This window comes from Scyliorhinus torazame, chromosome 12, assembly GCF_047496885.1.
Source record: "Scyliorhinus torazame isolate Kashiwa2021f chromosome 12, sScyTor2.1, whole genome shotgun sequence".
Taxonomy (NCBI): Eukaryota; Metazoa; Chordata; class Chondrichthyes; order Carcharhiniformes; family Scyliorhinidae; genus Scyliorhinus; species Scyliorhinus torazame.
In genome coordinates, this window is record NC_092718.1 from 516,014 (window position 1) to 538,082 (window position 22,069).

The 22,069-nt window shown below is 56.0% G+C and overlaps 1 protein-coding gene across 1 annotated transcript in view; it reads right to left on the reverse strand.

Annotated features, from left to right (window-relative positions):
* The window catches only part of LOC140387330 (aminopeptidase N-like), a 272,573-nt gene that overhangs the window by 183,073 nt on the left and 67,431 nt on the right, over window positions 1-22,069 (reverse strand). Inside the window, exons 4-6 of the mRNA XM_072470259.1 lie at window positions 18,670-18,796; window positions 9,180-9,334; window positions 6,169-6,282 (exon numbers count right to left, since the gene is read on the reverse strand). Of these exons, the coding sequence (XP_072326360.1) occupies window positions 6,169-6,282; window positions 9,180-9,334; window positions 18,670-18,796 (396 nt within the window). The remainder of the gene's footprint in view (window positions 1-6,168; window positions 6,283-9,179; window positions 9,335-18,669; window positions 18,797-22,069) is intronic.

The window sequence follows — 22,069 nt, forward strand, 5'->3', positions numbered from 1 at the left end:
GAGAGGGGGAGTGAGGGGAGAGAGGGGAGTGAGGGGGAGAGAGGGGAGTGAGGGGTGAGAGGGGAGAGAGGGGAGAGAAGGGGAGAGAGGGGGACTGAGGGGAGAGAGGGGAGTGAGGGGAGAGAGGGGAGAGAGGGGAGAGAGGGGAGTGAGGGGAGAGAGGGGAGAGAGGAGAGAGAGGGGAGTGAGGGGAGAGAGGGGAGAGAGGGGAGTGAGGGGAGTGAGGGGAGAGAGGGGAGAGAGGGGAGTGAGGGGAGAGAGGGCAGAGAGGGGAGAGAGGGGAGTGAGGGGAGTGAGGGGAGAGAGGGGAGTGAGGGAGGTGAGGGGAGAGAGGGGAGAGAGGGGAGAGAGGGGAGAGAGGGGAGTGAGGGGAGAGAGGGGAGTGAGGGAGGTGAGGGGAGAGAGGGGAGAGAGGGGAGAGAGGGGAGTGAGGGGAGAGAGGGGAGAGAGGGGAGAGAGGGGAGAGAGGGGAGTGAGGGGAGAGAGGGGAGTGAGGGGAGAGAGGGGAGTGAGGGGAGAGAGGGGAGTGAGGGGAGAGAGGGGAGATAGGGGTGTGAGCGGAGTGAGGGGAATGAGGGGAGAGAGGGGAGTGAGGGGAGAGAGGGGAGAGAGGGGAGTGAGGGGAGAGAGGGGAGAGAGGGGAGAGAGGGAGTGAGGGGAGAGGGGGGAGAGAGGGGAGTGAGGGGAGAGAGGGGAGAGAGGGGAGTGAGGGGAGAGAGGGGAGTGAGGGGAGAGAGGGGAGAGAGGGGAGAGAGGGGAGTGAGGGGAGAGAGGGGAGCGAGGGGAGTGAGGGGAGAGAGGGGAGAGAGGGGAGAGAGGGGAGAGAGGGAGAGAGGGGAGTGAGGGGAGAGAGGGGAGTGAGGGGAGAGAGGGGAGAGAGGGGAGAGAGGGGAGTGAGGGGAGAGAGGGGAGAGAGGGGAGTGAGGGGAGAGAGGGTAGAGAGGGGAGTGAGGGGAGAGAGGGGAGTGAGGGGAGAGAGGGGAGAGAGGGGAGAGAGGGGAGTGAGGGGAGAGAGGGGAGCGAGGGGAGAGAGGGGAGTGAGGGGAGAGAGGGGAGTGAGGGGAGAGGGGGAGAGAGGGGAGAGAGGGGAGCGAGGGGAGTGAGGGGAGAGAGGGGAGAGAGGGGAGTGAGGGGAGAGAGGGGAGAGAGGGGAGTGAGGGGAGAGAGGGGAGAGAGGGGAGAGAGGGGAGTGAGGGGAGAGAGGGGAGTGAGGGGAGAGAGGGGAGTGAAGGGAGAGAGGGGAGTGAGGGGAGGAGGGAGTGAGGGGAGAGAGGGGAGAGAGGGGAGTGAGGGGAGAGAGGGGAGTGAGGGGAGAGAGGGGAGTGAGGGGAGAGAGGAGAGAGAGAGAGGAGTGAGGGGAGAGAGGGGGGTGAGGGGAGAGAAGGGAGAGAGGGGAGTGAGGGGAGAGAGGGGAGTGAGGGGAGAGAGAGGGGAGTGAGGGGTGAGAGGGGAGAGAGGGGAGAGAAGGGAGAGAGGGGACTGAGGGGAGAGAGGGAGTGAGGGAGAGAGGGGAGTGAGGGGAGTGAGGGGAGTGAGGGGAGAGAGGGGAGTGAGGGGAGAGAGGGGAGTGAGGGGAGAGAGGGGAGAGAGGGGTGTGAGCGGAGTGAGGGGAATGAGGGGAGAGGGGAGTGAGGGGAGAGAGGGGAGAGAGGGGAGTGAGGGGAGAGAGGGGAGAGAGGGGAGTGAGGGGAGAGAGGGGAGAGAGGGGAGTGAGGGGAGAGAGGGGAGAGAGGGGAGTGAGGGGAGAGAGGGGAGAGAGGGGAGTGAGGGGAGAGGGGGGAGAGAGGGGAGTGAGGGGAGAGAGGGGAGAGAGGGGAGTGAGGGGAGAGAGGGGAGTGAGGGGAGAGAGGGGAGAGAGGGGAGAGAGGGGAGTGAGGGGAGAGAGGGGAGCGAGGGGAGAGAGGGGAGTGAGGGGAGAGAGGGGAGTGAGGGGAGAGAGGGGAGAGAGGGGAGAGAGGGGAGTGAGGGGAGAGAGGGGAGAGAGGGGAGTGAGGGGAGAAGGGGAGAGAGGGGAGTGAGGGGAGAGAGGGGAGTGAGGGGAGAGAGGGGAGAGAGGGGAGAGAGGGGAGTGAGGGGAGAGAGGGGAGTGAGGGGAGAGAGGGGAGTGAGGGGAGAGAGGGGAGTGAAGGGAGAGAGGGGGAGTGAGGGGAGTGAGGGGAGAGAGGGGAGAGAGGGGAGTGAGGGGAGAGAGGGGAGTGAGGGGAGAGGGGAGTGAGGGGAGAGAGGGGAGTGAGGGGAGAGAGGGGAGAGAGAGGAGTGAGGGGAGAGAGGGGAGTGAGGGAGAGAAGGGAGAGAGGGGAGTGAGGGGAGTGAGGGGAGTGAGGGGAGTGAGGGGAGAGGGGAGTGAGGGGAGAGAGGGGAGTGGGAGTGAGGGAGTGAGGGAGGAGGGGAGGAGGGGAGTGAGGGGAGTGAGGGGAGAGAGGGGAGTGAGGGGAGAGAGGGGAGAGAGGGGAGTGAGGGGAGAGAGTGGAGAGAGGGGAGTGAGGGGAGTGAGGGGAGAGAGGGGAGAGAGGGGAGTGAGGGGAGAGAGGGGAGTGAGGGGAGTGAGGGGGAGAGAGGGGAGTGAGGGGAGTGAGGGAGAGAGGGGAGAGAGGGGAGTGAGGGGAGAGAGGGGAGAGAGGGGAGTGAGGGGAGAGAGGGGAGTGAGGGGAGAGAGGGGAGAGAGGGGAGTGAGGGGAGAGAGGGGAGTGAGGGGAGTGAGGGGAGAGAGGGGAGAGAGGGGAGTGAGGGGAGAGAGGGGAGTGAGGGGAGTGAGGGGAGAGAGGGGAGTGAGGGGAGAGAGGGGAGTGAGGGGAGTGAGGGGAGAGAGGGGAGAGAGGGGAGTGAGGGGAGTGAGGGGAGAGAGGGGAGTGAGGGGAGAGAGGGGAGTGAGGGGAGAGAGGGGAGTGAGGGAGAGAGGGGAGTGAGGGGAGTGAGGGGAGAGAGGGGAGTGAGGGGAGTGAGGGAGTGAGGGGAGAGAGGGGAGTGAGGGAGAGAGGGGAGTGAGGGGGTGAGGGGAGTGAGGGAGTGAGGGGAGAGGGGAGAGAGGGGAGTGAGGGGAGAGAGGGAGAGTGGAGTGAGGGGAGTGAGGGAGGGGAGTGAGGGGAGAGAGGGGAGTGAGGGGAGTGAGGGGAGTGAGGGGGAGTGAGGGGAGTGAGGGGAGTGAGGGGAGTGAGGGGAGTGAGGGGAGTGAGGGGAGGAGGGAGTGTGGGGAGAGAGGGGAGTGAGGGGAGAGGGGGAGTGAGGGGAGTGAGGGGAGTGAGGGGAGTGGGAGAGGGGAGTGAGGGGGGAGTGAGGGGAGTGAGTGAGGGGGAGTGAGGGGGAGTGAGGGGAGTGAGGGGAGTGAGGGGAGTGAGGGGAGTGAGGGGAGTGAGGGGAGTGAGGGAGTGGGGGAGTGAGGGGAAGAGGGGTGGGGGTGAGGGGAGTGAGGGGAGAGTGAGGGGAGTGAGGGGAGAGGGGAGTGAGGGGAGAGGGGAGTGAGGGGAGTGAGGGGGTGAGTGGAGTGAGGGGTGAGGGAGTGAGGGGAGTGAGGGGAGTGAGGGGGGGAGTGAGGGGAGTGGGAGTGGGGTGTGAGGGGGAGGTGAGTGGGGAGAGGGGAGTGAGGGGAGTGGGGGTGTGTGGGGGTGGGTGTGGGGTGGGTGGGGGTGGAGGGGGTGAGGGTGAGGGGTGGTGGGGAGTGGGGAGTGAGGGGGTGGTGGGTGGGGAGTGGGGGTGAGGGGAGTGAGGGGAGTGAGGGTGAGGGGGAGTGAGGGGAGAGGGGTGTGTGGGGTGAGTGTGGAGGGTGGGAGTGGGGGGTGGGTGGGGAGTGTGGGGTGGGTGGGGGTGAGGGGGTGTGGGGGTGTGGGGGTGGTGGGGGTGAGGGGAGTGTGGGGAGTGGGGGTGGGGGTGAGGGGAGTGGGGGTGTGGGGTGAGGGGGTGAGGGGAGTGTGGGGGTGTGGGGTGGTGGGGGTGTGGGGAGTGAGGGGGTGTGGGGGTGTGTGGGGGTGTGGGGTTGGGGGTGGAGTGGGGGTGAGTGAGGGGTGTGAGGGGAGTGAGGGGAGTGAGGGGAGTGAGGGTGGAGTGGGGAGTGGTGGGGGTGGGGGAGTGAGGGGAGTGAGGGGTGGGGAGGTGGGGTGGGGGTGGGGGAGTGAGGGGAGTGAGGGGTGGTGGGGGGAGGTGGGGGAGTGAGGGGAGTGAGGGGAGAGAGGGGAGTGAGGGGAGTGAGGGGAGTGAGGGGAGTGAGGGGGAGAGGGGAGGTGAGGGGAGTGAGGGGAGACCGACGGGAAACAAGGGGGGCGCCAAACCCAGCAAGACAAAAAGGGGGTAGCAGAGAAGGGGAGGGGTGCGGGGATGGGGAGGGGATGGGGTAGGGGGGTGCGGGGGGTGGGGGGAGTAGGTGCGGGGGGTGGGGGAAGGAGTTGTGGGGAGGGGGGAGGGGATGCGGGGATGGGGAGGGGGTGTGGGTGAGGGGGGAGAGGACAAACTGGGGCGAAGCAGCGGGAGGATAATGTCCACAACAAACACAGCAAAGGTGAAAAGAGAGAATGGGACCCGGGCGGAGATTATGTAACCGGACAGCGATGAAAAACTAACCAAAATGTAAAAAGCATCAGGGGACCTCCCACCTAATGGGGCTGGTTTAGCACAGGGCTAAATCGCTGGCTTTTAAAGCAGACCAAGGCAGGCCAGCAGCACGGTTCGATTCCCGTAACAGCCTCCCCGAACAGGCGCCGGAATGAAATGAAATGAAAATCGCTTATTGTCACAAGTCGGCTTCAAATGAAGTTACTGTGAAAAGCCCCTAGTCGCCACATTCCGGCGCCTGTTCGGGGAGGCTGTTATGGGAATCGAACCGTGCTGCTGGCCTGCCTTGGTCTGCTTTCAAAGCCAGCGATTTAGCCCTGTGCTAAACAGCCAGTGCTAAATGTGGCGACTAGGGGCTTTTCACAGTCACTTCACTTCAAGCCTATTTGTGACAATCAGCGATTTTCAGTTTGTCTGTTTTGTATTTTGAGAAACATGAAGTTAAAGGAGGAAACGCCGTTTTTCGTTCACTTCCTTTGTTTCTGTGCCTGTCTATCTGTAATTAGACCGTGTTCAAAACCCAATAAAAACATTTTTTTTAAATCACACCCCCCTACCCTCCTTCCATGAGCATGGATCCCCTCAGGCCCTGACCCTTGGCTATACCACTCTGGCACCTGGACACCCTGGCATTGCTCCTGCTGGCTTAGCAGTGTTAGGGTGGCAGTGCCAAGGGGGAGGGCAAGAGGGCCACCCTGCCCATCCCTGACCACCCAGGGGCCACTGATGACCTGGCAGAAGGCTGGGTGCCAATCTTTTTTTTTACAAATAATCTTCATTAGTGTCACAAGCAGGCTTACACTAACACTGCAATGAAGTTACTGTGAAAAGCCCCTAGTCGCCACATTCCGGCGCCTGTTCGGGTACACAGAGGGAGAATTCAGAATGTCCAAATTATCTAACAGCACGTCTTTGGGGACTTGTGGGAGGAAGCCGGAGCGCCCGGAGGAAACCCACGCAGACACGGGGAGGACGTGCAGACTCCGCACAGACAGTGACCCAAGCCGGAATCGAACCTGGGACCCTGGAGCTGTGAAGCAACAACTCTCCTATGGATTGACCTGATTAACACTACACCCTGTATGCTTCACCCGTTTCCAGTGTTCATGTAGTTACATTGTGTACCTTGTGTTGCCCTATTATGTATTTTCTTTTCATGCACTAAACAATCTGTTGAGCTGCTCACAGAAAATTACTTTTCACTGTCCCTCGGTACACGTGACAACAAATCCAATCCAAGCTATGGGAGGGTCTCCGGTCCGCCCATGCAACCCCCCCCCCCCAATCCGCACCTCCCCCAACATCCACACCGGGCACCTCTGGCCCAATCATGTGTGCACAAAAAATGCCAGCTTGGCAACTTGTCCATGGCAACCTGGCACCTTGGCAGTGCCCATGCCAGCCGACAGTGCCACCCGGGCACCTTGGCAGTGCCCATGCCAGCCGGCAGTGCCACCCGGGCACCTTGGCAGTGCCCATGCCAGCCGGCAGTGCCACCCAGGCACCTTGGCAGTGCCAGACTTTCACCCAGGTGGCACCAGGAGTGCCAGCACACCACCCTGCCCAAAGGGCATGCAAATTATTATTTCAGTCTTTCCTTAACAATTGTGACCCTGATCAACTTACCACATTCCACGTTTTCTCAGCGTGGTCCGCACCCAGGTATTGTACATAAGAAGCAAATCCTTCATTCAGCCACAGATCATTCCACCACTTTATTGTCACCAGGTTTCCAAACCACTGAAACAAAGGAACACAGTTTAATATTAGAAAGTATCCGTTCTCTGGTAAATGCTGTAATATTTCAGGAATGTATCAGTCACATTCTCTAATAGAGGTATTTTAATGGACTGTTTCTTTGTCCCATTTTACAGTCTGTTATTTCAGGGGTGGCTCAGTGTCATTCTGCTCAGAATGTGTTTCCATTTAATTCCTCTGTCCAGCTTTGACCCACTTTCTGAATGCCTGTTCCAACAGCACATCATTAATGTTGTCTGCTTTGCCCGTGTGAAGCACCAGGCCCAATGTGACAGCTCATATTTAAATTCAAGATGTTTTTGTTCTCCAATTAGAAAGAATTAATTCTGGTATGAATTGCTTCTAAACTGGATGTAGTTTTACAGAGAGGATGTCAATATTGCTGAACCAATGCTCACACTCCACACTTCCCAGATTTACGATTTATTTTTTTAACCTTGTGAAAGTGGCGTTAATATTTGCTCGCCTGCTTATCACAGACACGCCAGGGTGATTGGGTTGAAATGACAATAATTATATTGAAAATAATGCCGTTCATGCTGACTGGAAACCGGCCAGGCGACCTAATCATGGGGAAAGCCACAAGACGGAATTCTCCCACTATTGGGATTCTCAGTTCCCGCTGGGCACATCCCGGCAACGCGGGGGGGCATTCAATGGGAAATTCCATTGACAAGCAGTGGGAGGACAGTGCAGCACTCCCTCAGTACTGACCCTCAGACAGTGCGGCACTCCCTCAGTACTGACCCTCTGACAGTGCGGCACTCCCTCAGTACTGACCACCTGACAGTGCGGCACTCCCTCAGTACTGACCCTCTGACAGTGCGGCGCTCCCTCAGTACTGACCCTCTGACAGTGCGGCACTCCCTCAGTACTGACCCTCAGACAGTGCAGCACTCCCTCAGTACTGACCCTCTGACAGTGCGGCACTCCCTCAGTACTGACCCTCTGACAGTATGGCACTCCCTCAGTACTGACCCTCTGACAGTGCGGCACTCCCTCAGTACTGACCCTCAGACAGTGCGGCACTCCCTCAGTACTGACCCGCTGACAGTGCAGCACTCCCTCAGTACTGACCCTCTGACAGTGCAGCGCTCCCTCAGTACTGACCCTCTGACAGTGCAGCACTCCCTCAGTACTGACGCTCTGACAGTGCAGCTCTCCCTCAGTACTGCCCCTCTGACAGTGCGGCACTCCCTCAGTACTGACCCTCTGACAGTGCGGCACTCCCTCAGTACGGAGCCTCTGACAGTGCAGCACTCCCTCAGTACTGACCCTCTGACAGTGCAGCACTCCCTCAGTACGGAGCGTCTGACAGTGCAGCACTCCCTCAGTACTGACCCTCTGACAGTGCAGCTCTCCCTCAGTACTGCCCCTCTGACAGTGCGGCACTCCCTCAGTACTGACCCTCTGACAGTGCGGCACTCCCTCAGTACGGAGCCTCTGACAGTGCAGCACTCCCTCAGTACGGAGCCTCTGACAGTGCGGCACTCACTCAGTACTGACCCTCTGACAGTGCGGCACTCCCTCAGTACTGACCCTCTGACAGTGCGGCACTCCCTCAGTACTGACCCTCTGACAGTGCGGCACTCCCTCAGTACTGACCCTCTGACAGTGCAGCACTCCCTCAGTACTGACCCTCTGACAGTGCGGCGCTCCCTCAGTATTGACGCTCTGACAGTGCAGCACTCCCTCAGTACTGACCCTCTGACAGTGCAGCACTCCCTCAGTACTGACCCTCTGACAGTGCAGCACTCCCTCAGTACGGAGCCTCTGACAGTGCGGCACTCCCTCAGTACTGACCCTCTGACAGTGCGGCACTCCCTCAGTACTGACCCTCTGACAGTGCGGCACTCCCTCAGTACTGACCCTCTGACAGTGCAGCGCTCCCTCAGTACTGACCCTCTGACAGTGCAGCACTCCCTCAGTACTGACGCTCTGACAGTGCAGCTCTCCCTCCGTACTGCCCCTCTGACAGTGCGGCACTCCCTCAGTACTGACCCTCTGACAGTGCAGCGCTCCCTCAGTACTGACCCTCTGACAGTGCAGCACTCCCTCAGTACTGACCCTCTGACAGTGCAGCTCTCCCTCAGTACTGCCCCTCTGACAGTGCAGCACTCCCTCAGTACTGACCCTCTGACAGTGCAGCACTCCCTCAGTACGGAGCCTCTGACAGTGCGGCACTCCCTCAGTACTGACCCTCTGACAGTGCGGCACTCCCTCAGTACTGACCCTCTGACAGTATGGCACTCCCTCAGTACTGACCCTCTGACAGTGCGGCACTCCCTCAGTACTGACCCTCAGACAGTGCGGCACTCCCTCAGTACTGACCCTCTGACAGTGCGGCACTCCCTCAGTACTGACCCTCAGACAGTGCGGCGCTCCCTCAGTACTGACCCTCTGACAGTATGGCACTCCCTCAGTACTGACCCTCTGACAATGCGGCACTCCCTCAGTACTGACCCTCAGACAGTGCAGCTCTCCCTCAGTACTGCCCCTCTGACAGTGCGGCACTCCCTCAGTACTGACCCTCTGACAGTGCGGCACTCCCTCAGTACTGACCCTCTGACAGTGCGGCACTCCCTCAGTACGGAGCCTCTGACAGTGCAGCACTCCCTCAGTACTGACCCTCTGACAGTGCAGCACTCCCTCAGTACGGAGCCTCTGACAGTGCGGCACTCCCTCAGTACTGACCCTCTGACAGTGCGGCACTCCCTCAGTACGGAGCCTCTGACAGTGCGGCACTCCCTCAGTAATACAATGAATTTTGTAAAAATTGATTATGGTACTTTGACACGGACACACATGTTCCGAATCAGAGGCAGAGGTTACAATAAGTAAGCTAACACTTGATTAATATAGTCTATTTGTATTTGTACCTGATGAGCTAGTTCATGTGCTATCACCATCAGAACCCTCTCCTTGTTTCCAGCTGAGGACAGCTTGGAGTCATACAGCAAAGCTGTCTCCCGATAGGTGATCAGGCCCCAGTTCTCCATCGCACCAGCATTAAAGTCAGGAAGTGCAATCTGGTCTGGAAACATAAACACCATCACCAAAGGTAAATGAGAGACATGGAGCAGGATTGTGCAGTCCCCCCCCTGCCAGTGGTATTCCCGCTGCCTGGCAACAGGACTGTAACCAGCCCACACTCCTGGGAAACCCACGGACTGGGATCAGCGGGAAATGTGAATCCCAAAACTTCCGGCCACTTTGTTGCATTCATTAGTGTCTGGTTATTGACACTGCACATTCACACATTTAAATATATTTATAGATATTCTCTCTGATTGAATGTTAATAATTACCCGAGAGATACGACAGAATTTCACTGAAAACCGCCCATTTAATTTTAGGAATGAAACTGATCCTCCTGTAAATATGGACAAGCGGTGATAGAGTCAATGAGACTGTGACACACAGAAGGGTTTCCACAGGTGCTGGAATGGCCAGAGGAGGCTCAGAGCCTCAGGGATCGATCCACCTGGCAGTTGCCTGCAGGCAGGAGGGTTACAGCAGAAAACCGTCCAACCTCCTGGGCCACAGATCTGCAAGATCCTGGAGGAGCATAACACATCGGATCAGACCAACATCAATGTCATCATGCGATGGTTCCAGCCACTGCTTGGCCACATGGCCCTGCCAGTACCCTGCACCATTTACCCCACTCTGCCCCCTCCTCTGCCCTAACCCATCCTGGCTCTGCTCCCCTCGACTCACTCGAGGTACATTCATTTTCACATATCTTTGTTCTTATCTGAGATCACGCGAAGAAACCTGATGGATTCCTGGCAACTTTATTAACTTACACCAGGTGTATCCTCTGAGGACACTCCCTCACATTCTCTAAGCAGCTAAAATGTACTGTTGGTAACTGGAGCTAACTGACTCTCCCCAATGTGGGAGTTCCATTGGAATCAAACCCAGTCTCTCTGGAGAGAGAAACAGCTCACGTTTCACCAGAACGAGAGTTAGTTAAAGATGTAACTGGTTTTAAATAAGTACAGAGCAAGGGATGGGCGAAGGGAAAGAACATTAGGGATCATAGATCATAGAATTTACAGTGCAGAAGGAGGCCATTCAGCCCATCGAGTCTGCACCGGCTCTTGGAAAGAGCACCCCACTGAAGCCCACACCTGCACCCTATCCCCGTAACCCAGTAACCCCACCCAACCTCAGGGCAATTTAAGGGGCCAAAGATAACCTGCACATCTTTGGGTTGTGGGGGCGAAACCCACGCAAACACGGGGAGAATGTGCAAACTCCACACGGACAGTCACCCAGAGCCGGGATCGAACCTGGGACCTCGGCGCCGTGAGGCAGCAGTGCTAACCCATTGTGCCACCGTGTTGCCCATCATTATTAATCTTTTTTTTTTTAAATATATTTTATTCAGATTTTTTGGCCAAACAAAATACAAAGGTTTTCCTTTTTACAACAGTAAAACAGTATAAATAACAGTGGCCTTTTTAACAAATAAATAAATAATATATAAACTAAATGGCAACTGCCCTGTCAAAAATAATAACTCTCCAAAATAAAATCAAACAGTCCAATATACATAGCCTAGTGCAGATAAACACCCCTGTGGACCCACCCGAGGCCCCCCCCCCCCCCCCGGGTTGCTGCTGTTACCTTCCCATTTCCTTTATCGTTCTGTGAGGTATTCGACGAACGGTTGCCACCGCCTGGTGAACCCTTGAGCCGAACCCCTTAGTGCAAACTTTATCCATTCTAGTTTTATAAACCCTCCCATGTCATTTATCCAGGCCTCCACGCCCGGGGGTTTGGCTTCCTTCCACATAAGCAATATCCTTCGCCGGGCTACTAGGGACGCAAAGGCCAAGACATCAGCCTCTCTCGCCTCCTGCACTCCCGGCTCTTCTGCAACCCTGAATATAGCCAACCCCCAGCCTGGCTCGACCCGGACCCCCACCACCTTCGAAAGCACCTTTGCCACCCCCACCCAGAACCCCTGTAGTGCCGGACATGATCAAAACATGTGGGTGTGATTCGCTGGGCTTCTCGAGCATCTCCCACACCTATCCTCCACCCCAAAAAATTTACTGAGCCGTGCTCCGGTCATATGCGCCCTGTGTAATACCTTGAATTGTATCAGGCTTAGCCTGGCGCACGAGGACGACGAGTTTACCCTACGTAGGGCATCAGCCCACAGCCCCTCCTCAATCTCTTCCCCCAGCTCTTCTTCCCATTTCCCCTTCAGCTCATCCACCATGATCTCCCCCTCGTCCCTCATTTCCCTGTATATATCCGACACCCTACCATCCCCCACCCATGTCCCCGAGATCACTCTATCCCGAACCTCCTGCGTCGGGAGCTGCGGGAATTCCCTCACCTGTTGCCTCGCGAAAGCCCTCAGTTGCATGTACCGAAATGCATTCCCTTGGGGCAACCCATATTTTTCCGTCAGCGCTCCCAGACTCGCAAACGTCCCGTCTACGAACAGATCTCTCAGTCGCACAACCCCAGCTCTCTGCCATGTTCCAAATCCCCCATCCATTCTCCCCGGAACAAACCTATGGTTATTTCTTATCGGGGACCGCACCGAGGCTCCCGTCCTTCCCCTAAGTCGTCTCCACTGCCCCCAAATTTTTAATGTTGCCACCACCACTGGACTTTTGGTGTATTTCTTCGGGGAGAACGGCAATGGTGCCGTCACCATTGCTTGTAGGCTGGTTCCCTTGCAGGACGCCATCCCCAATCTCTTCCACGCTGCTCCCTCCCCTTCTCCCATCCACTTACACACCATTGAGATATTGGCGGCCCAGTAGTACTCACTTAGGCTCGGTAGTGCCAGCCCCCCTATCCCTGCTACGCTGCAAGAACCCCCTCCTCACTCTCGGGGTCTTCCCGGCCCACACAAAACTCATGGGGCAAAATTCTCCTCCAACGGCGCGATGTCCGCCGATTGGCGCCACAGATGGCGCCAATCAGATGGACATCGCGCCGGGCCAAAGGTGCGGAATGTCCAACAGTGAGGGGCTAGGCCGACGCCGGAGGAATTTCCGCCCTGCCAGCTGGCGGAAATGGCGTTTGTTGCCCCGCCAGCTGGCGCGGAAATGACATGTCGGGGCGGCGCATGCGCGGGAGCGTCAGCGGCCGCTGAAAGTTTCCCGCGCATGCGCAGTGGGGAGAGTCTCTTCCGCCTCCGCCATGGTGGATTTCTGGGCGGGACTTCGGCCCATCCGGGCCGGAGAATTGAACGGGGGGTCCCGCCAACAGGCGCGGCCCGATTCCCGCCCCCGCCCAATCTCCGGTACCGGAGACTTTGGCGGGGGCGGGATTCACGGCGGCCAATGGCCCGGCGGGGGGTCGGAGAATGACGCCCATGATACTTTTCTCAATTCTCTTGAAAAAAGCCTTCGTGACCATCACCGGGAGGCACTGAAACACAAAGAGGAATCTCGGGAGGACGACCATTTTAACCGCCTGCACCCTACCCACCAGTGACAGGGGCACCATGTCCCATCTCTTAAAATCCTCCTCCATCTGTTCCACCAATCTTGTTAGATTAAGCCGGTGTAAGGTTCCCCAACTCCTGGCTATCTGAATCCCTAAGTACCGGAAATCTCTTGTCACCTTCCTCAGCGGTAAGTCATCTATTCCCCTGCTCTGCTCCCCCGGATGCACCACAAACAACTCACTCTTACCCATATTCAATTTGTACCCCGAAAATTCCCCAAACTCTCTGAGTGTCTGCATTATCTCAGGCATCCCCTCCACTGGGTCCGCAACATACAGCAATAAATCATCTGCATACAAGGATACCCGGTGTTCTTCTCCTCCCCTAAGCACTCCCCTCCACTTCCTGGAGCCCCTCAGTGCTATGGCTAGGGGCTCAATCGCCAATGCAAACAGTAACGGAGACAGGGGACACCCCTGCCTCGTCCCTCTATGAAGACGGAAGTAATCAGACCTCTGTCTGTTTGTGACCACGCTCGCCACCGGGGCCCTATACAGCAGCTGTACCCATCCGATATACCCTTCTCCAAAACCAAATCTCCTCAGCACCTCCCACAGATAATCCCACTCCACTCTGTCGAATGCTTTCTCGGCGTCCATCGCCACCACTATCTCCGCCTCCCCCTCTGGTGGGGGCATCATCATTACCCCTAGCAACCTCCGTATGTTCGTGTTCAGCTGTCTCCCCTTAACGAACCCAGTTTGATCCTCGTGGACCACCCCCGGGACACAGTCCTCTATATCCTCGTCGCCATCACCTTGACCAAGAGCTTAGCATCTACATTTAAAAGGGAAATGGGCCTGTAGGACCCACACTGCAGCGGGTCTTTTTCCTTCTTCAAAAGGAGCGATATCGTTGCCTCCGACATAGTCGGGGGCAGCTGCCCCCTTTCCCTAGCCTCATTAAAGGTTCTCGTCAGAAGCGGGGCCAGTAAGTCCATATACTTCCTATAAAATTCCACCGGGAATGCGTCTGGTCCCGGGGCCTTCCCCGCCTGCATGCTCCCAATCCCTTTTACCACCTCCTCCATCTCAATCTGTGCTCCCAGTCCCGCCCTCTCCTGCTCCTCCACCTTAGGGAATTCCAGCTGATCCAAGAAACACATCATTCCCTCCTTCCCTTCCGGGGGCTGAGCCTTATATAACCTCTCATAAAATGCCTTGAACACCCCGTTCACTCTCTCCGCTCCCCGTTCCATCTCTCCCTCCTCATCTCTCACCCCACCTATCTCCCTCGCTGCTCCCCTCTTCCTCAATTGGTGGGCCAGTAGCCGACTCGCCTTCTCTCCATACTCATACTGTACACCCTGTGCCCTCCTCCACTGTGCCTCTGCCTTACCCGTGGTCAGCAGGTCAAACTCCACATGTAGCCTTTGTCTTTCCCTGTACAGTCCCTCCTCCGGTGCCTCCGCATATTGCCTGTCCACCCTCAAAAGTTCTTTCAACAATCGCTCCCTTTCTTTACCCTCTTATTTCCCTTTATGTGCCCTTATGGATATCAGTTCCCCTCTAACCACCGCCTTCAACGCCTCCCAGACCACTCCCACCCGAACCTCTCCATTGTCATTAAGCTCCAAGTACCCCCTCACCCTTAAACATACCCCCTCATCCGCCAATAAGCCCATATCCATTCTCCAGAGTGTGTGCTGTTCTTTTTCCTCTCCTACCTCCAGGTCTACCCAATGTGGAGCGTGGTCTGAAATAGCTATGGCCGTATATTCCGTCCCTGTCACCTTCGGAATCAGTGCCCTTCCCAAGACAAAAAAGTCTATCCGTGAATATACTTTGTGGACATGGGAGAAAAATGAGAACTCCTTACTCCTAGGCCTACTAAATCTCCAGGGGTCTACCCCTCCCAACTGCTCCATGAAGTCCTTGAGCACCCTGGCCGCTGCCGGCCTCCTCCCGGTCCTGGACCTCGACCGGTCCAGCCCTGGGTCCAGCACCGTATTGAAATCTCCCCCCATTACCAACTTTCCCGCCTCCAGGTCCGGGATACGTCCCAACATACGCCTCATAAAATCTGCATCATCCCAGTTCGGGGCGTATACGTTCACCAGAACCACCGCCTCCCCTTGCAATCTGCCACTCACCATCACATATCTACCCCCACTATCCGCCACTATGGTCTTTGCCTCAAACAGTACCCGTTTCCCTACCAAGATAGCCACCCCCCTGTTCTTCGCATCTAAACCCGAATGAAACACCTGCCCCACCCATCCTTTACGTAGTCTGACCTGGTCTATCAGTTTCAGATGCGTCTCCTGCAACATAACCACATCTGCCTTTAATTTCTTTAGGTGTGCGAGTACCCGTGCCCTTTTAATCGGCCCGTTCAGCCCTCTCACGTTCCACGTGATCAGCCGGGTTGGGGGGCTCTTTACCCCCCCCCTTGTCGACTAGCCATCCCCTTTTTTAACCCAGCTCCTCACCCGGTTCCCACGTGCCCGTATATCCCCCCGACGGCGCCCTCCCGCCTCGACCACCCCATCCCATAACAGCTCCCCCTTCTCCTTAGCAGCAGCAACCCAGTTAACCCCCCCTCCCCCCCCCTCCTAGATCCCTTTCCAGCGTAATTACACCCCCCATGTTGCTCCCAGAAGTCAGCGAACTCTGGCTGACCTCGGCTTCCCCCCTTGTCCTCGGCCCCCACTGTGCGAGGCCCCCTCCTTCCTGTGTCCCTGTTCCCGCCATAATTACCATAGCGCGGGAACAAAGCCCGCGTTTCCCACTCGGCCCCGCCCCTAATGACCGGCGCCCACAGTTCCTCATCTCCCCCCCCCCCCCCCCCCCATCATGGGGAAGAGAGAAAAGTTACAGGATCGCAAGATTAACAAACTGAAAAATCATCTCCCCCCCCCTTTTTCTCGCCCCACATAATCACCCCACCGCTTTGTCCCCAAAGTTCTTTCTCTCGCCAGACTATTCCAGCTTCTTGTCCACAATGAATGTCCACGCCTCTTCTGCCGTCTCAAAGTAGTGGTGCTTCCCTTGGTGTGTGACCCACAATCTCGCCAGTTGCAACATTCCAAACTGGATCTTCTTTTTGTGAAGCACCGCCTTAGCCCGATTGAAACTTGCCCTCCTTCTCGCCACCTCCGCATTCCAATCCTGGTATACGCGGATCACCGCGTTCTCCCACCTACAGCTCCGAGTTTTCTTCGCCCATCTGAGGACCGTCTCTCTGTCATTATAGTGGAGAAACCTCACCACTATGGCTCGAGGTATTTCTCCTGCCCTTGGGCTTCGCGCCAGAACTCGATAAGCTCCCTCCACCTCCAAAGGGCCCGTCGGGGCCTCCGATCCCATTAGCGAGTGAAGCATCGTGCTCACATATGTCCCGACGTCCGCCCTTCTACGCCTTCGGGAAGACCCAGAACCCTTAAATTCTTCCTCCACTAATTATTCTCCAGTACTTCCAGCCTTTCCACACACCTTTTGTGCTGCGCCTCGTGCGTCTCTGTCCTCACCACCAGGCCCTGTATTTCATCTTCGTTTTCAGCAGCATTTGCCTTCACGACCCGAAGCTCCTGCTCTTGAGTCTTCTGCTCCTCCTTTAGCCCTTCAATCACCTGTAATATCGGGGCCAACAACTCCTTCTTCAATTCCTTTTTCAGCTCTTCCACACAGCGCCGCAGGAACTCTTGTTGGTCTGGGCCCCATAACAAACGGCCACCTTCCAACGCCATCTTGCTTTGAGCTTGCCTTCCTTGCCGCTGCTCCAGAGGATCCTCCGCAATCCAGCTGCTATCCTCTCCTTTATCCATGCGTGTCCGGGGGGGGAATTCCCTTCTGGTTTACCGCACAGTGTTTTTGGCCGTTTAAATTGCCGTTGGGGCTCCTTTTAAGAGCCCAAAAGTCCGTTCCACCGGGAGCTGCCGAAACGTGCGACTTAGCTGGTCATCGCCGCACCCGGAAGTCCATCATTATTAATCTTAACGTGCTCCAGAACTTCACCGTCCCAATTGAAATCTCCAGTTACCATGTCTTTCTCCTCAGTAAATACAAATGAAAAATATTCATTGAGGCCCCGTCCATGTCCTCTGGCCTTTATTTATTTAGATCACTCTCCAGGAGTCCATTAACTCTCAAGTACTTTGAACAGCTGGTTTACTAACCTCAATTTTTTAAAAAAGAGGCTGTCCCTTTGATTTGAAGAGCTTCCTAGAAAGACCATGGGCGCGATTCTCCCAACGGGTGTCTAAGTGCCGACGCCGGAGTGAAAACTGGAGTGTTTCACTCCGGCGTTGGAGCCCGCTCCCAGCCCCCTATTCTCCCGCCCCCCGGGGGGCTAGGAGCAGCATCGCGTAATTTACGCGCGCTGGGCCTTGGCGCCGTGTAAGTTACGTCACCCGCGCATGCACGGTTGCCGTCCTCCCCGAGGCCACCCCGCAAGAAGATGGTGGATGGATCTTGCGGGGCGAAGGAGGAAAGGAGGTCCTCCTTTAGAGAGGACCTCCCCATTGGAGGCCCCCTGGTGCAGGAACCCCCCTGCCCCCCACAGGCCGCCTCCCCAGCCTTCCCGCGCAGTTCCCGCCGGCAGCGACCAGGGGCGGGATTCCTTGACCCCCCCCGCCGGGTTGGAGAATCGCCGGGGGCTGGTGTGAATCCCGCCCCTGCCGGTTGCCAAATTCTCCGGCAACGGATATTCGGCGGGGGCGGGAATCGCGCCGCGCCAGTCGGTGGGTACCCCCGGCGATTCTCCGGCCCGCGATGGGCCGAAGTCCCGCTGCTGGAATGCCTGTCCCGCCGGCGAGAATCAAACCACCTCTCTTACCGGCGGGACAAGGCGGCGCGGGCGGGCTCCGGGGTCCTGGGGGGGCGCGGGGCGATCTGGCCCCGGGGGGTGCCCCCACGGTGGCCTGGCCCGCGATCGGGGCCCACCGATCCGTGGGCGGGCCTGTGCCGTGGGGGCACTCTTTTCCCTCCGCCTCGGCCACGGTCTTCATCATGGCCGTTGCATAAGAGACACCCCCCCCTGCGCATGCGCGGGGATGACGTCAGCAGCCGCTGACGCTCCAGCGCATGTGCGGACGTCCACCGCCCGGCAAAGTCCTATCGGCCCCGGCTGGCGTGACACTAAAGACCTTTCCCACCGGCCGGCGGCGCGCCAACCACTCCGGCGCGGGGCTAGCCCCTCACGGTGAGGGCTTGGCCCCTAAAGGTGCGGAGAAATCTGCATCTTTGGGGCAGCCCGACGCCAGAGTGGTTCCTGCCGGGACCCCCCCCCCGCCCCGCCGGGACCCCCTGCCTCGCCTGGTAGGGGAGAAGCCCGGCCCAGGCGTGGACGGCGCCGGCGGGAACCTGTCGTGTTGGGGCGGCCTCTCGGCCCATCCAGGCCGGAGAATCGGCGCTCGCCTTTTGCAAACTACGAGCGGTGATTCTCCGAGCGGCAGCCATGATTCTGGCCGTGCTGGTTTGAGGCGGTTGGGAGAATCGCGTGCGGGTGTCGGGGCGGCTTGGCGGGGGGGAGAATTCCGCCCCATGTGCTCTGTCTGAGTTGAGTTCAGCCCCCTCACCTGCTCTTTCGAGGAAGCTCTTCGGAACAGAGACAGCCTCCTTAAAAAAAACTGCGGTTAGAAAGAGAGCTGCTGTTTGTATGTATTTGAATTCAGTCTTGAGTCCAGAGTCTTGAAAGAATTTTGGAAATAACAAAGTATAATTGCAGTCTAAATGAATAATAACTCTGAAAACACAGTGCGTACTGACTGGGGAATGGAATGCAGAATATAATTTTTTAAAACAAGGAGGTTTCTGACATCAGACTGTCTGAGTTAAAAATAAAAATCTACAGAAAACTGCCCTGATTGCTGAATACTGTTGAAACAACATCAAATTTATATTTGAATAAACACTGTTATCACAGATAATGTTAAAAAGGAGTACCTGATTTCGGAAGTGGATATCCAATTTTGTAATAATCTTCAAAAAACAACAGAATTTTTCCAGTAACATTTAATGCGTACTTCCCCTGACCGTCTTCAATTGCTTCCTTTCGTGCCCAAATGCGTATCTTAAACAGATTACATTGTTTAGAAATACATAAGAACATAAGAACCAGGAGCAGGAGTCGGCCATCTGGCCCCTCGAGCCTGCTCCGCCATTCAATGAGATCATGGCTGATCTTTTGTGGACTCAGCTCCACATAGGGTTAAGGAAAGTCCCAAGGCTTTTTACACGTACATAAAAAGCAAGAGGGTAGCCAGGGAAAGGGTTGGCCCACTGAAGGATAGGCAAGGGAATCTATGTGTGGAGCCAGAGGAAATGGGCGAGGTACTAAATGAATACTTTGCATCAGTATTCACCAAAGAGAAGGAATTGGTAGATGTTGAGTCTGGAGAAGGGTGTGTAGATAGCCTGGGTCACATTGTGATCCATAAAGATGAGGTGTTGGGCGTCTTAAAAAATAAGGTAGATAAGTCCCCAGGGCCTGATGGGATCTACCCCAGAATACTGAAGGAGGCTGGAGAGGAAATTGCTGAGGCCTTGACACTTTCCGGCCCGAACACCATAACCCTTAATCCCTTTATTCTTCAAAAAACTATCTATCTTTATCTTAAAAACATTTAATGAAGGAGCCTCTACTGCTTCACTGGGCAAGGAATCTGTTGTCTATTCAACCATTATTCCACAAAATCTCCTGTATGACAGGAATTGGAGCCCAGAAGAATAATTCTGGTCTTACATCAAGATACAACAACGCCCTGATAGAACATTCCAACCCTGCACAAAACAATCTCTCTGGGGAAATTATAAAAGTTTTCTCTTACCAGTGTTAAGACACTGGACCAACCTCCGACCTTTGTCAGGATATCGGACGGGAACCCCAACAAACTTCCAATTTGTAAAACAGTGAGGAAAGGAAACTTCAGCTCAGGAGTGATGGCTCTGACCAATAGGAATCTTTTATGTTAAAATAAACTTTAATTTAAACACAGAATTAACCACATTAACATCAAATAGTTCGATTTGGAAATAACACTTAAATAAAAGAGAAACATGAGCTTATTATCAACACGTGCTACCAACTCCAAATAAGCAACCGCAATATAGTTCAAATACCACTTACAAATAAAGTTAACAGAACAGGTTAACATGCTTATCTGTGTCGACCGTTTTGGGGACTGAGAGAGGGAATGTCGGTGGATGGGATTGAGTGAGTGAGTGAGGGTGGGATTGAGTGAGTGTGGGAGGGATTGAGTTAGGGTGGGATTGAGTGAGGGTGTGATTGAGTGAGTGAGTGAGTGTGGGTGTGATCGAGTGAGTGAGTGTGGGTGGGATTGAGTGAGTGAGGGTGGGATTGAATGAGTGAGTGAGGGTGGGATTGAGTGAGTGAGGGTGGGGTTGACTGAGTGAGAGTGGGATTGAGTGAGTGAGGGTGGAATTGAGTGAGTGTGGGTGTGATTGAGTGAGTGAGGGTGGCATTGAGTGTGGGTGTGATTGAGTGAGTGAGTGAGTGTGGGTGGGATTGAGTGAGTGAGGGTGGGATTGAATGAGTGAGGGTGGGATTGAGTGAGGGTTGGATTGAGTGAGTGTGGGTGGGATTGAGTGAATGACGGTAGGATTGAGTGAGTGAGGGTGAGATTGAGTGAGTGAGGGTGGGATTGAGTGAGGGTGGGATTGAATGAGTGAGGGTGGGTGGGATTGAGATAGTGAGGAAGGGATTGAATGAGTGAGTTTGTGAGGGTGTGAGTGAGTGAGTGTGGGTGGCTGGGATTGAGTGAGTGATGGTGGGATTGAGTGAGTGAAGGTGTGATTAAGTGAGTCAGTGTGGGTGGGATTGAGTGAGTGAGTGAGTGTGGGTGGGATTGAGTGAGTGAGTGAGTGTGGGTGGGATTGAGTGAGTGAGGGTGGGATTGAGTGAGTGAGTGAGGGTGGGATTGAGTGAGTGAGTGTGGTGGGATTGAGTGAGTGAGGGAGGGATTGAGTGAGTTAGGGAGGGATTGAGTGTGGGAGTGAATCAGTGCATGAGTGAGTGTGGGTGGGATTGAGTGAGTGAGTGAGGGTGTCTGGGATTGAGTGAGTGAGGGTGGAATTGAGTGAGTGAGTGTGGGAGGGATTGAGTGAGTGAGGGTGGGATTGAGTGAGTGAGTGAGTGTGGGAGGGATTGAATGAGTGAGTGAGGGTGGGATTGAGTTAGTGAGTGAGTGTGGGAGGGATTGAGTGAGTGAGTGAGTGAGTGTGGGAGGGATTGAATGAGTGAGTGAGGGTGGGATTGAATGAGTGAGTAAGGGTGGGATTGAGTGCGTGAGGGTGGGATTGAGCGAGTGAGGGTGGGAGGGATTGAGTGAGTTAGGGTGGGATTGAGTGAGGGTGTGATTGAGTGAGTGAGTGAGTGTGGGTCTGATCGAGTGAGTAAGTGTGGGTGGGATTGAGTGAGTGAGGGTGGGAATGGTTGAGTGAGTGAGGGTGGGATTGAGTGAGTGAGTGAGGGTGGGATTCACTGAGTGAGAGTGGGATTGAGTGAGTGAGGGTGAAATTGAGTGAGTGAGTGTAGGTGGGATTGAGTGAGTGAGGGTGGGATTGAGTGTGGGTGTGATTGAGTGAATGAGTGAGTGAGTGTGGGTGGAATTGAGTGAGTGAGGGTGGGATTGAATGAGTGAGGGTGGGATTGAGTGAGGGTTGGATTGAGTGAGTGAGTGTGGGTGGGATTGAGTGAGTGAGTGAGGGTGTCTGGGATTGAGTGAGTGAGGGTGGGATTGAATGAGTGAGTGAGTGTGGGCTGGATTGAGTGAATGAGGGTGGGTGGGATTGAGTGAGTGAGGGTGGGATTGAGTGAGTGAGTGTGGGAGGGATTAAGTGGGTGAGGGTGGGAGGGATTGAGTGAGGGTGTGATTGAGTCAGTGAGTTTGTGAGGTTGTGAGTGAGTGAGTGTGGGTGGGATTGAGTGAGTGAGGGTGGGTGGGATTGAGTGAGTGAAGGTGTGATTGAGTGAGTCAGTGTGGGTGGGATTGAGTGAGTGAGGGTGGGATTGAGTGAGTGAAGGTGTGATTGAGTGAGTCAGTGTGGGTGGGATTGAGTGAGTGAGGGTGGGTGGGATTGAGTGAGTGAAGGTGTGATTGAGTGAGTCAGTGTGGGTGGGATTGAGTGAGTGAGGGTGGGATTGAGTGAGTGAAGGTGTGATTGAGTGAGTCAATGTGGGTGGGATTGAGTGAGTGGGTGAGAGTGTGGGTGGGACTGAGTGAGGGTGGGATTGAGTGAGTGAGTGTGGTGGGATTGAGTGAGTGAGGGAGTGATTGAGTGAGTTAGGGTGGGATTGAGTGAGTGAGCGTGGGATTGAATGAGT